The sequence below is a fragment of the Arvicanthis niloticus genome, chromosome 2, assembly GCF_011762505.2.
Source record: "Arvicanthis niloticus isolate mArvNil1 chromosome 2, mArvNil1.pat.X, whole genome shotgun sequence".
NCBI lineage: Eukaryota > Metazoa > Chordata > Mammalia > Rodentia > Muridae > Arvicanthis > Arvicanthis niloticus.
In genome coordinates, this window is record NC_047659.1 from 123,359,491 (window position 1) to 123,373,743 (window position 14,253).

The following is a 14,253-nucleotide window of genomic DNA, read 5'->3' on the forward strand; positions in this document are numbered from 1 at the left end:
CCTGGGACTACCCATTTGCTGACTGTGAATTCCCATAAGTCACCTGATTACTCTGAGTGGTCACTGTCCTCCTATGTAGAGAAGGGACAGTTGGGGTTGCTGTTATGAGGAGCTCGGGTGCCTGGCAGGCAATCAATGACCTGTAGTGGTGATCCCAAGCCAGACTCCCCTACTTCATCACTGCTCAGAGACACTCAGACTTGACTGGGACCAAAGAATACACTTTACACTCTAGGACAGGGGTTCTAGGTGTGAGTCTTTGGGAGGAGTCATGGATTCATGTACATGCACATTCAGACTTGGCTTGGACCAAATAATATACTTTATTCTAGGGTAGGGGTTTTTGGTGTGAGTCTTTGGGAAGGGTTACGGAGCCATGCACACGCACACGGTACAGACAGGTGAAGCGAGGGTTCCCCCAGTTGCTGGAGATCTTCACCTTGACTGCAGCAAAGCCCCTGGGTGGCTGGTTCTGGAACAGAGCCACAGAGTGGCCGCTCCCCCACAGGCCTCTGCTCTGCTCAGCAGAGGGGCCTTGGGGGAAGGGAAGGGTCCTATTTCACAGATGTGAGAATGGGGTCCTAAAGAGGGGAACGGACTGTACCAAGGCCACACAACAGCTCAGCATTTGGGGGCTAGGAGGGAAGGTGCTGAGGCCAGAAAGCCCAGACACAGTGTTGTAGGGAATGCCTCAGCCTTAGAACCTTGGCAGTTCCCTGCCTGTGGGCCTCTCAGCAAGCCATTGTGCCTCTCTGGGCCTCAATTTTCCCTCTGTAAGCTGGGTGTGCTGATAGATGTTCATCAGGGTTACTATGGACACGAAAGAAACTCTTGGGGCCGGATGGATCCTCAGGCCCTGGAAATCATGGCTTCTCTGGAAGCTTAGCCCCCTCCATTCCCTGTGCCCAGAGCGAGTGGAGACGGTGATTTTCAAGCTTGCTGCCCAGTGCAAAAAGGCAGGGCCAGGCTGGTGGTTCAGGCCTATAATCCCAGCTACTGGTGGGTCCAACCTGAGTTACATAGTAAAATTATATCTCAAAATTAAAGAAGAGGGCTTAGGATGCAGTTCAGTGGCAGAGCACTTGCCAAACAAGTGTGAGATCCTAGGCTCACTCCTCAATTCTGCTATAAAAACCAAACCAAAATCCAGTGCATATGTTAACCCCCTAGGTCATTACAGAAGGGACCTAAGGCCTGGAGCCCAGATCTGTGGCAAGGTTGAGATTCAGACCAGCATTAGCCGGATCCCAAACTTGGACAATCTTGTTGACAGCTCATTCAGTCCTGCTTCTGTCTGTCCCCACCTCCTCCTCTCTAGGCCTCAGTTTCCTCTCTTGTAACCCAATCAGGTGCGACTTGGGGCTTCTAGGATAAAGGCTTTAAGTTTGAAGCCAGAAGCCCCAGCCCACGGGCACTTTGTGTTCGCGTTTGCTATCCAGGAAGAAGATGAAGCAAGAGGACTCCTGGAGGGACAGGAAGTCAGAGAAGACTAGCTGGGGTCAGAAGGCTTTCCCTGGGTGCTGCTCTGGGCACTGGGTGCTGCTCCATGTTTCTTTAGTTTTCACGTAGGCCTAGGACAACTGTGCAGCTCTGGGGGCTGTAGGGGTCTGGGGGAGCTGCACATGGGGTATACTCAGCAGATGCTCCTCCACAGCTTCCCCTGGTACCTGGAGTGGAAACATCTGGATGATGTTTTCTGGCTGAAACTGGAACGCCCCCAGGAACACTTCCTCCCTGGGCGGGCTCTCCATGCCCTGTGGAACAAGACAATGGAGCTGTGAAATGCAGCAGACTAAGCTGTTCAAACTGCTGGGATGGGGGAGGGGGCTTCTCATCCAGCCTAATATCTGGCCGCGGAGTTGGAAGCTGGGGTCTACATCTAACATCACCAGTAAGGATCAGGCTGGTTCTCGGCCCTTCTCTGGACTCCATGCTACTGTATATGGATGCTGCAGTATAGGTGATGGATGGTCACCTGGCCACGGTCACTGGCAAAGGCTCAGCAGTTCCCAGTATAATGAGGCTCAGTGGTTTCTCTTCTCAGAAAAGCCTTAGTTGAACTAGATAGCTGTCTATGTTGGTCCTGGAAGGCTGAGATACGCCACAATCTGGACGTTCCCAACCTAAGCCACCCCCCTCACCCCCCAACTCTCAAGGTTTGGACTAGCACCTCCCGAGGTGGTCCCTTCATCTCAGCCTCCCTGCAGTCGTGTGCTCACATAGACGACAAAGTCCTTTGGTGCTGTGTCCAGGCATCCTGACAGTGAGATGGTCTTGGGAATGTGCTGCAGTGTAATGTTGGACAGGTAGACTTTCTGGGCCAAACGGATGGTCACCTGGCCACGGTCACCGGCAAAGGCCCAGCAGTTCCCAGGTGTCACATTGGGCTAGAAGAGGCAGGTTTGAGGAGGCTGTGTTGTGTAGATGGGGCCCCTCATTTCCTGCTTCCCACGTTTCCTTGACCACCCAGAGGCACCCATTCTCTTTCCCAGAGCTTAACTCCAGCAGCCCAGGCAGGGCTGGTCCCAAGTGGGGCCTCTAGCATTGTCCTTCTCAGTACCTGCTTGTCCATCATTCCTTCCCTCATTCATTCATCCCTCACTCCCAACATTCTTTACCTGCTTTTACTGTTACCCTGAATCCTCGACTTGGATGTGCCTTCCACTTACAGAGGAGGAAACTGAAGCACAGAGCAGGGGCCTCGGATTGTACAGAGCTGTAAGTGTAACTTGGTAATTTGGCCTTGCAACTGGCTTGCTGTTAATAGCCATTATCTGACCCATAAAATGAGAAATAGAAGCCCAGGATGGAAAGAGGATGGCCCCATAGCAAACAAGAAAGCTATTCATCCAGTAGATGCTGGGCTCCTTGAAGACATGGTATGTCCTGTCCTGATCTGGAGTTGTGGTGCTAAGCTAGCAGCTGGCTGGGGGGTGGTGCCTCCTGCAGGGGCTGGGACAAAGCAGTTAGCAGGGAGAAAGCATGCCAACCCAGGGAAAATCAGGTAGGGCTGGTGGCATGAGAAGCTGGAGCCAGCTGGCCATGCTTGCAGGTACAGAAGTCTGGCAGAGGCTTTTCCTCAGATCTGACTGCAGCCAATGTTTCGCAGCCAGACTTGACCCCTGTATTGCCTGGGCTGTACCACCTGTCTCTCTGGCCAGTGATCTCTATATTCTGTGATTCCTTTTTCCTGTCCCAGGTCCTCAGTGCCAACTCATTGCCCAGTGGACCTTGCTTGTCTTTGTCCACCCCAGTAGGAGGCATCCCCACTCCTGGGAGGCCACTGTCCTAGATAGATTCAGGAGATCCTTGAGGATAGCACCCATAGACAGATGGCCCATGGCTGTGGCACAGCCAAGTTGAGGGCTAGGATGAGATCTTAATGGTTTGTAGCTGCTTTGGGGGCATGGGCAAGCTTGTTAACCCCTCTGGGCTTCAGTTTCCCCATCTGTAAGGATTGCAGAGGGGTGAATGTCTGAATGCTGGCTATGCCAAGTCTTGCATGCCCAAGTGATCTGACTTCTCTGCATGGTTTCCTCCTTTGCAAAGGAAGTATATCAAGTTCCACCCCAAGGTTGCCTGAGGGTTTCCAGACTCCAAAGTGTCACAGTTGGGTAGGAGTTACTATGGCCTTCTCCTGGCAGAGCCCTCCCCATGGCTCCAGGTCTTCATTCTTGTCCGGCCTCTCCCCCAGCTTTCATCCTGTCCACTGCTCCCCACCTTGACCTTGGCCCACCTCTCTTTCTTGCTGCTATCTTCAATCCTGCCCCACCTCTGCTGCCAGCTCCTGTTACTAGCCCTCTCCTGGCCATCTCCTACTGTCCCTTGCCCTGCTCCTGCCTCAAGGATCACATCCGGGGGCTGCGCGTAGTTCCACAGTCGGATCCAGTTCCAGTAGGAGCGAGCCTTGTCGTGGTTATACGTGGCTGACGTGTGCTCGAAGTCGATGCTGGCCCCTGTGTGAAGGGAGATGTCTCAGCCTCTGAGCCTCTGATGGAGGGAGACTTGTTCTGAGGGCACATTCCTGCTTGGGCTGACTCTCTGCTATCTTTGGAGTTCAGTTGCCACTCTGGGCAATGGAGTGGACACTGTAGTTAGTAGTATGAGAGGAGCTTGCCCAGGCTGTGTGTCAGGGGACTAACGCATTGGTTTTTTTCCCAGATGCAGGGCTGGCATGCTAGGAACAGCTGCAAGTATGTGCAGGGTACCGAGGTTGGGGAGGGGGTTGGCTTGAAAAACAGTGTTTATGCAGAGACATGTTTCCCTCTGATCTCACATCTCATTGAGGTCTGAGGTGCTTGGGTCAGTTGATATTGCCTGGTTGGCCCCCATTCCCACTCTCCAGCATCCCAAAATGCTTTTAGCCCCATCCCATGGGCAACTTACATATTCATCCTCCTGCCTGGAATGTCCTTCCTTCCTCACTGGGTCTCAACCCAAAAGCCTCCCAAGGAAAAAGGTCTCTTCCCTAGCCACCTCCTCCATTTCTCCTGAAGCCAATTTCTGACTGCCATGAATTCCTATTGCCTCCTCCTCCCACCCCCCAAGACCACATCAGAGAATCGAAACTGTATCAGGAAGCCAGGTGGGAGCAGTGGTCAGTTTCAAAGCTGCACTTCACAATAGCAGCAGTGTGTGTGTCTTAGGAAGGGTTTCTGAGATAGGTCTGTGGTGGGCCCATGGGGGAGGCAGGTCACTCACCTATGGACTTCAGGGCGAAGTCTGCCTTTTCAATGTAATCACCTTGAATCATCTTCATTATTTTCTGGGTCATTTTTTGCTGAGAAGGCAGAAAACACAGGCTGTGCATCATTGGCAAATGACAGGTGGTCTTTGGACACCTCTGCCACCTTCAGAGGCTGTGGATGGCCCCAAATAGATGACACAGTCACTGTACCGTGAGAAAGCCCTGAGACACAAAGTCACCCCTACCCTTTGGGACTGCTTAATAGCTGCTTTGTAGCTTAATACCTACAAAGAATGAAGTGGCACTTTTACTTTATCTCTCCTACAAAGCAAAGGGGGATCTCCTGACTGATAGTTGCAATTATGTGAGGTAAATAGAGTTCTTTTATATCATGTCAAGAAAACACTTAAAATTACTAGACATTAAGCAGCAAGATGCCAAGTGAGAAAAAGAAAAACAGAAACAGAATGCCATAGATAATCCATATATTGAAGTTAGCTGACAAAAATTTTAAAAATAACTGATTAATATTTTAAATAAAGAAAAAGAAAGAAAACATAAATGATAAATTGATGGTAGAATTCAAGCTATGAAATGAAAATCTATTGAATATGATTATAAATATATAATATATATTATATATTTAAAATTCTATATACTATATATTTGGAATTCATATTCAATATATAAGATGAATGGTTGATTTTATTTACAGAATACTATTACAAATGAGTCTCAAGAAAGCTAAGAAGAAACTATCAAAACTCAGGTCATAGAGAAAAAGAATGAAAACAGCCACAAATGAATCATGTGGGAAGCATTTGGAAGTGACTCTAACAGTCTAGCATAAATACAATCAGAAAACAAAAGAGAAAAAAAATTGTGAATAAGAAAAAATATTCTAAGAGATAAAAGCTAAGACTTTAAGAAGTTATTGAAAAATACCAATGAATATATTCAATAAAAGTAAAAGTAAAAAAATAAACAAAATCCCAGGCAGGTTATACTGAATGCATAAAAAATTTATAAAAGTTTCTAGAGTAAAAATAAGATAAAAAACCAAACACTAGATTATACCCAAATGCTGAAGGTTAAGGATGGTGCAATTTTTAGTAGCAGCAGTAAAAGTAGAATATAGTGTTGGACTTCCTTCAGAATTTTCAGGAGAAACTTTCCTTTCTAAAGTTCTATACCCAGCAAAACTTCAGTAAAAGGATAGAATAAGGATATTTAAAAAAGCACAAGTGTCCCCCCCCAAACACACATATGTAACTCTCTTCTTTTACTCTTTTGCAGGAAGTTATTCATGGGGGGGATTGTATTCTCTAACAAAATGAGGGATGAAACCAAAGATTATAACTTGGGATATAAAAATCAGGGCATCAACAAAGACATTGAGTGGTAAAGGGCCTAAGGGTAGCAACTCACCTCGTCAGACATGGCTTCCATAGCCTGGAGTTTGGCAATGAGCTGGTTCATGCTACCTCGTAGGTCCTGGATTTCCCCAGTGTGATGTCGGACCTTCTCCTGGTACATCCTTATCAAGGAGGTAAAACAAGAACTGACTGTTTTATGATGTTGCTACCTTTTTGTGAGTAAGCTTTCAAAGAACAACCTTTAAAACCTTCCACTCTCCTGGGTCTACCACTCACAAACCTCAACTTCTTATCCCTAAAACATTACTCCTTTTCTTCTCTTTTGCTTGGAATATTTGTAAGTCCAGCTCAATCCTTCCAAAATATTTGTGAGTAATTTTTGCCTAAGCAAGAGCGATGTCACCATTAACGGGTTTGTTAGTTAACATTTCTTCTCAGAAACCATTTACTGAGGACTGATTGTGAGCCAGGAACTTTTAAAGATGTTTCATATTTAAAAAATATTTCTATCTACCCAGAACACAAAAGGCATACCTCGTCTCACAAACGAGTAGTCAAAGGTCCAGAGAAAAGGGGCCACTTGCTTAAGTTCACATACAACTCATAGGAGTTAGGATTTAAGGGTCTGAATGTTGTGCCCATATTGTTGACTAAGGATGCACCCCTGAGCTTTTTAGAGGAAAATAGGACTAATTAATTTTCTCTTACCTCAGGCTCTGCAATGGACCATTTATGCTGTCATCCTGATGGAGTATTGAAGAAAGGAGGGATCTTTGTTAGGTGGTCTAATCTGAGCCTGGTGAGAGCCTCATCTCTGTGCTCTATCATAGTGGTAAATCCACCCATTCATCCACCTTCACTTTTAATCTCTCATCCATCCACTCACAAACTACACAAATTTGAAGCTTTCTCCCTCCCATCCATCCATCCATCCATCCATCCATCCATCCACCACCCATCCATCATCCATCCATCCATCCATCCATCCATCCATCCATCATCCATCCATCCACCATCCACCATCCATTCTACCCCTATTCACACTCCCAACCAGCCACCCGACACTGATGATGGCAGTTCCCTTGCTTAGCACTGAAATGGCTGTCGATTGTATGAATCAGCCCTGCCGGCTCTCTTTAGGGGTTGACAGTACAGACAACAGAAGAGAGAGGAAAATGTGACCTCCTTTGCTTTGGAGTGTCTGGAGATTGTGATCTTTCAGCTTAGAGAAAGAGAGAGAGAGAGAGAGAGAGAGAGAGAGAGAGAGAGAGAGAGAGAGAACAGAGTAGAGACAAATTCCTCAGACCCTCATTCTCTATAGGTCTCTGTGATTCTCTCCACCAAAAGCTCTGGCCACTGGTTTTCTCTCTCTTTTTTTCCATCAGAAAACAAAGCCTGTTGAGACTCACTGGAGCAGAGAGAGAATAGAGAGAGCAGAGTGGTTCCTTACAGCCTTATTTTAGGTGGGGGTCTAGAGAAAGGAAGATGGGCCACTGCTGGGCTGAATGACAGATAAGGAAGCCATCTGATGGTGGATAGATGACTGTGTGCAGTCCTTGAGAGTCACATGTGCAGGAGAGAGGGGTTCCTGGTGGGCAGAGTGGCAAAGGTAGCAATTTGAATCTGGGATGAGTCAAGAATGAACCATCATCCAGATTTGGTGAGATTGAGAGAAACTGCAGAGGGGATATTGCTTGGTTTAGGTAGATCAGTCAGCCATGGGTCCTGGAGGGGCTTAAACTCACCTGCCAGACTTCTAGTTTTGATGGTAAGTGCATGGAAAACATCCAGAAGCCTGTGGGTCACAAGAATAAGTCACAAGAATAAGAATGACCCACTTAACTCAAAGGTTAAAAGCTTGGGTTCAGGAATTGAGGCACTAAGTTAGGTTTGTGTAATTTTGGGAGAAGTTACTTAATCTCTGCGTAGCTCAGTGTCCTTGTCTGGAAGATAGGACAGCAGCATGCTCAAATGGTGTCCTTTGTGAGATGTGTGTCATACAAGCTAAAGGACACACACCTCCTTCCACCTCGTATTTCAGCCTTGCTGCCTAGTGGGCAAAGAGAAGGCAGGGTGGGTCTTATCTGTGTTTTCACGAGCTCTAGGCTGACTTGAGCCTATTATTTAAAAGCCCTTAAAACATATTTGTTGTTCTTAGTTTTCAACGCATGTCTTGGCCTCTGCAGCTACATGTTCATTTCTCTTAAGCTGCAGGGCAGTCCTCGCAGGACAGGCAGGTTAGCTGGCAGCAGGAAGGATAGAGTCATGTCTGTGCTAGAGCCCTGGGCCCAAGCCTGGGGACACCTCCACCTAGGCAGGGCCCTGGGGACTCACCAAAAACACAGAGGATCAGAAGGCCCATCTTTTCGATGAGTTTCTGGCAGAACAACTTGAACCTGAGAAGTAGAATGCCCACAGTCAGGGTCAGCTGCAGCGTCTGGCAGGTTCCCCTGTCTTTGCTCCATCGTTATTTGTCCATTGTCTCTTCCTGTTCTCATCCTTATTGAACTTGCCCTTCAGCTCTAATGCCCCCTCCTTCTAGGACTTCCGGAGTCACCGTCTTCTCCCTGCAATCTTAGCCTGCCCATGGTGGTGGTGGAGGGAGGCAAGACTCCCAGAGGAGCCGTGAAGGAAATATTTAAAATGTAAAGTTTAATTAGATGAATGACGTGGCCATCTCAGAAGAGGGATTTAGGTAGACAAAGCAAGCTCAGGGAGACAAGTGGATGTGGGGTGAAGTCATCCTGGACAGGAAAAACACTGGCAAAGGAATCACGTGGGAACCTGGGTGGGGGTGTTTGGGGACTGAGAACCCCAGACTTGCAGGCTCTGTGGCTCCACAGAGGGAAGCAGAATGAGGGTGTCTAGGAAGAGAATGGTGGGCCAAGGTTCATGCTGAGGAGTCAGGCAATGGGGAGCTACATCGAGTCTGGGATGAGGAATGTGGCAAAAGCCATATTGAGAGGATGGCTCATCTGCTCTGACTAGTAGGGAGAGAGCAACTGACGAAGGCACTGTCACTGTCCTTACCTCACCCGCCCCTCTCCCCTGTTTACCTGCAGGTGTTAAGGAGAACTTGCTGGGCCTGAGTTCTCAGGAAGCAGGCCAGGTAGGTGAGCCAGGCTGAAGAGGAGACAGGAGGGCAGCAAGGAGTTGTATTCTCATTTGGGTCTCATGGTGAGTACTCACAGTCTGTCCTGAGCCTGGGGGATACCTTGGAGCTGGGAGATACTTTCGATTTGGTTATTGAGCCCAGGATAGCCCCTGGCTCAGAAGTTCATGGCCTATGAGTAAACCTCTCTTGAAGATGGCAGTTAGTAGAGGCTGGCACACTAGCTAGCACAAAAGATGGTGTGTGCTAATGTCATCCCTGGACACTGGCACACCTCTGGAGTACAGTGTGGTTTAAGTTAGGAAGTGGGGGTTCAGGGTAGATGAGAAGGTGTGCATGGGGGAAAGAAGGATGCAGAAGAGGGTAGGTGTGTAGCTTGGAAGACTGGTAGATAGCAAAATGGGGAGCCAGAGGACTGATGGATGGACAGAGGGTTGATTGTCTATAGTAACAGATGAAAATATGGGGGGAAACAATGAATGTCTCAGTGGTTGAGTGAATAGCCAGAAGATGGATGGATGGATGGATGGATGGATGGATGGGTAGGTGATGGGTGGGTAATGGATGGATGATGGATGGCTGGGTGGGTTAATGGAGTCAAAGTAGAGAAGGTCCTGGGGACTGTTCCTCTTATATCAGCAAGCTTTCCTTTTATTTCTCCCTCCAGGGAGGCCCTGCTTGGATTGGGTGAGGCAGCCTGTAGCTCCTGGAATACACTGCCATCTAGGGAAATGTGAGTTCTAGAAGAGCCTGGTTTGAAGCTGCTACCCATTCTCTGTACCCTGGTAGTCAAGGTAGTTATTCCATATATACATACACATATATCCCAGTATGAACTGGGCTAGGTTGAGGCCTGGGGTGTTCATGCGGAGAGGCAACAGGAGAGGGTCATCTGCAGAGAACATAGATCACAAGGTCCCTGCCAGCCACCAGATGTGGGTTTGCAGAGACCTGGGGTCCCCGGGCTCAGCGTATGGATCTCTGCTGCTCTACCCCCAGCTTCTCACACCATGCACCAGTGAAGCCCCAGGACTCTGTCTTTGCTCACTCATGTTTGCTGGGGCTGCCTCTGCCATTCTGCTGATATAGTTTCTTTGGGCGCCCCTGAGGATGACAAGGTTCACAATCATATTTTACATCATATAAGATCCTTGGTGCTACTGTGTTCCAGACTGAGAAGCTGTGATCTAGCTGACCTCAAAAAAACATTTTTTTTTTCCCTTTGATGAAATGAGGCCCATAGTAGGCCATTCCTACTCTCCTTCTCCCTAGACAGTCATGGTTCTCCATGACACTACACCTGAGGTAGCATAGTGACAAGAAGAAAAAGCACACAGTACAGCAGGAGCCTGGAATTTGGGAAGCACCAGAGAACTCTCTTGGCCCCTCTTGTTTAGGGAGACAGAAACATCTTCATTTTGTAAGATAATAATTCCTAAACATTTTTTATTTGACTCTATGTGTGTTTTTTTTCTAAGAAACCACACATCTAGCTGTTGTATTTTGGATACTAAATGTCTCCAGATGGGTGAAAGAATTGGTTTCCAGAGTGGTGGTTTCTGGAGGTAGGTCTTTAAGAGGTGAGGCCTAGTAGGAAGTCCTTCGGTCATTGGGCACATATCCTGGAAAGGGATTGTGGGTTCCCAGTCTTTTCCCCTTTCTCTCTTTGCTTCTTGGCTCATGATTTCTCTTCTAGCTATACTTTTGCCATGTCATGCTGTCACAAAAAATCCCCAAACAAACAAACAAACAAACACTTGGTCCTTGATTATGGCCTAGAACCTCCAAACCTTTTCTCTTTGTAAGCTGATTATCACAGGTGCTTTGTTATAGTGATAGAACAGTCTCACACAGTGCCCAGCTGTGCTAACACAGTATTGACCCTCCCCAAATATAAGATTCACGCATTCCTGAGGCTATGTAGCATGTCAGGGTGATCAGTGCACCTCAAAATAACCAGAATAGAGGCGTTTGTAACTTCCTAACACCAAGACCTGCTCCTTACCCTGACCTCACCATCACTTATGTATCATATGTACCATGTTACCACACTGCACCTGATAAAACAGTCATATGCCCACTTAAAAATTAGGGATGAGACAATCATATAAAAGGATGGACTAAAATGCCCAGGTTTGAAACTGTCCTCAGCAGCTACTGCTGTAAGGACAGTTAACAAGGTCTGCTTTTTCCCAAGGAACTCTAAACGAGCTGGGGAAAGGCAGGAGCTGGCCTCACCTTCTAGACCTGCCACCGTGGGTTGTGTCTTCAGGTAGGGTACACAAGGCCCCGGGGTTCCTTGTCCGGGGCATTGACTTTCTTTTTCAAGGACCAAGGATGAGGATGGAGGTGTATGGAAGTCAACGAGGAGGAGGAAGTGGCTGCCACTGCCACCACCACCATTGAGTGTTCCCTGGAAGATGACATGGAATTTACTGGGTCAGGTGGAACTGTCAGCTCTGTGACCTCATAGAGCACTTGGATGGGCCCCGAGTCTGTAGCCTGTCTCCTGAACTTCTGTCTTAGTTGGGGTTCCATTGCTATGAGCAAACACCATGACCAAGCAATGCTGATATGGACAATATTTAATTTGGACTGGCTTATAGGTTCAGAGGTTCAGTCCATTATCATCAAGGCAGGAGCATGGCAGCATCCAGGCAGGCATGGTGCTGGAGGAGCAGAGAGTTCTACATACATATATTCAGAAGGCAAACAGGAGAAGACTGGCTCCCCAGTGGCCAGGAGGATGGTCTCAAAGCCCACCCCTACAGTGACACACTTCCTCCAACAAGGCTCCACCCACTCTAACAAGTATACACCTCCCAGTAGTGCTCCCTGGGTCAAGAATATTCAAAGCACCACAACCTCCTGTCAGAGGATGCTGTTGTGACTTACTTTCCATGTGGAAGATGGGAAGGTTGAAACTGTAAGCCAGGGAGGACCATGTGCAGAGGCTGGGCAAGAATGGAGGTGCCCACAGTCAAGCCACCCTTCTTGCTCCTAAGACTCTTTGCTGCTTCAAGCTTCCTGGGCTTACTGCTTTCTCAGGCTGTGTGTGAATAGATTTTCTAATGCTGAACTCAGTGGCTGGTGTTCGCATCACATAAAATAACATTCTTTATGCTGTTGTTTTAATAAAGTCCCACCATTTTAATAGGGAAAAAGAAAGCACCATAGTGGAAATGTCTGGTTAAGTTCCCGACCCCTCTTATCCATGCCTGAAGAGAGCCTGACCTTTCCAATTGCCCACTATAACCTGACCATATGGATCTGTTAAGTTGCAAAGCTTAGGAAAGCTGGAACTAGCGGATGGAACTGCTGGTCAGATGACCTTAAGATGGGGAGAGTAGCCTAGATTACCCAGCAGGCTCAGGGATATCCCCAGTGTCCTCACAGGTGACATGTCAGAATAAGAAACTCATATTCCAGTCTTGCTGGTTGGAGATGGAGGAGGGGCCAGGATCCAGAAGACCAAGAAACAGCCCTCTCCTGAAGTCTCAGCACAGGGCAACAGCTCTGCCAACACCCCTGATTCTTTCCTAGTAAGACTTGTTTAAACTTCTGACCTCTAGAGCTGCATAGTTCAGTTAATAGGCTGCTTGCTTGGCATCCATGAAGCCCTGGGTTCTACCTCTTGGTACTCAAAAAAAAAAAAAAAAAAAAAAAAAAAAAAAAAATGGGACATGTCCCTGTATTCCTGGAGCTTGTTAGGTGTGGAGACAGGATGATCAGAAGTTCAAGGTCATTCCTGTCTACATAACAAATGGGAGGCTAACCTGTGCTATAATGAGACCTTATATTAAAAAGAAGAAGAAGAAAGATGATAAAGTGTGTGGTGATTTGTCATTGCAGCCCCTTGAGAAGTCTCAGTGAAGGGGAAACTCAAATCCTGATACTAATTCTTACAAGATCTTCTAATAGTTCATTTACCCAATGTTATTTAGCATGTGTTCCAGCTCAGGGCATGGGGTTGAGCAGAAGACTCCCCTCTTGGGGCTGTCAGCAGAATACCTTGCATATAGGAGGTGCTTGGCCAACGGGGCTTGCAGTTGTTGCTCAGAGGCTGCAGGTTCTGGAGAAGGTGCTGGTGGAGACTCTCCCTTTGTTTCACCTGGATGTTACCCAAGTGTCCCTTGTGCTGGACACATTGGAGAAGAGGAAGTATTCATGTCGAAAGCAAACACTGAGAGTGGCATTGGTCAATATTTGTACGTCTCTTCACTGTGTGTGATGAGTGTGTAGAAGGCCCTGGTCTTGGGCGATAGTGGGCAAACCAATGCCGAGAGTGGGCTGTTAGCAACCTTGGATGCCTCATTCTTTCTGCCTCTGAGATTGAGGTCAGAGGCACTGGCTCAGAGGCAGGGCTATTCCAGGAACACTTGATGGTGTCTGCAGCCCATTAGCTCCATGGGTACCAGATCTGTCTGATACCAGCCCCAGGCTGGTCTGGGCCCCAAGCCTGGTATTCAGGCTGGTGTGGTCAGCAGGAGTCATATGGAGCTCTAGAGCAGGAGAACATCCCCCAGGTCACTTGTATCTGTGTCCCAGGTGAATCACTCAGAGGGATAGAAGGGAGTCCAGCCATTGCTTCTTGTGCGTGTGTGTATACACACGGGAGTTCATGTGCATTATACCTCTACCCCAGAAAGCAGTCCATTGAACTTGCACAGGCACCTCAAATCTCTATCTTAGACACAGTCCCTTTCACTCAATAGCCCAACATACCGATCCACAGAACTCTTCACGCCTGTGCCCATGAAGTGACGTCATTAACCAAGATGTCACTGTGCCATGCCACCTACACACCCTCAGACACCCATTTCCCTCTGATACCAGTCCCCATGACCTTATTATGTGTGTGCATATATAATGGTGCATTTGCAACCTCATGTTCACATAAACGTCATCTTTTCTCTCACACAGGATGGGATACTCCTACTGTGATGGATGTGAATTTGGAGAGCCCTGGGCCAGCCACACTGTCTTCTGTTCTCTTTTGAGCGAAGGCTCAGTGTGTGGCCAATATCAGGGCTCAGAGTTGGGGATCAGGGCTCATATAGCCTCCTGCCCTTACTTAA

The 14,253-nt window shown here is 47.7% G+C and overlaps 1 protein-coding gene across 2 annotated transcripts; it reads right to left on the minus strand.

The window, feature by feature from the left end:
- Window positions 1-301: 301 nt before the first annotated feature.
- Window positions 302-11,600, minus strand: Sun5 (Sad1 and UNC84 domain containing 5). Of its 2 annotated transcripts, XM_034496092.1 has the most exons (13): window positions 11,414-11,600; window positions 10,224-10,279; window positions 9,993-10,067; window positions 9,120-9,186; window positions 8,398-8,459; window positions 7,809-7,858; window positions 6,772-6,806; window positions 6,116-6,224; window positions 4,702-4,780; window positions 3,841-3,956; window positions 2,220-2,387; window positions 1,668-1,754; window positions 302-472 (listed from the first exon to the last, which is right to left on the minus strand). In XM_034496092.1, exons 1-13 carry the CDS (start codon window positions 11,485-11,487, stop codon window positions 329-331), a joined length of 1,122 nt encoding a protein of 373 aa, XP_034351983.1. In that variant the 5' UTR covers window positions 11,488-11,600; the 3' UTR covers window positions 302-328. The 2 variants fall into 2 exon arrangements, with proteins under 2 accessions (XP_034351983.1, XP_034351985.1); XM_034496094.2 differs by lacking the exon at window positions 9,993-10,067 and having other exon boundaries at window positions 11,414-11,583.
- Between the last annotated feature and the right edge of the window lie 2,653 nt (window positions 11,601-14,253).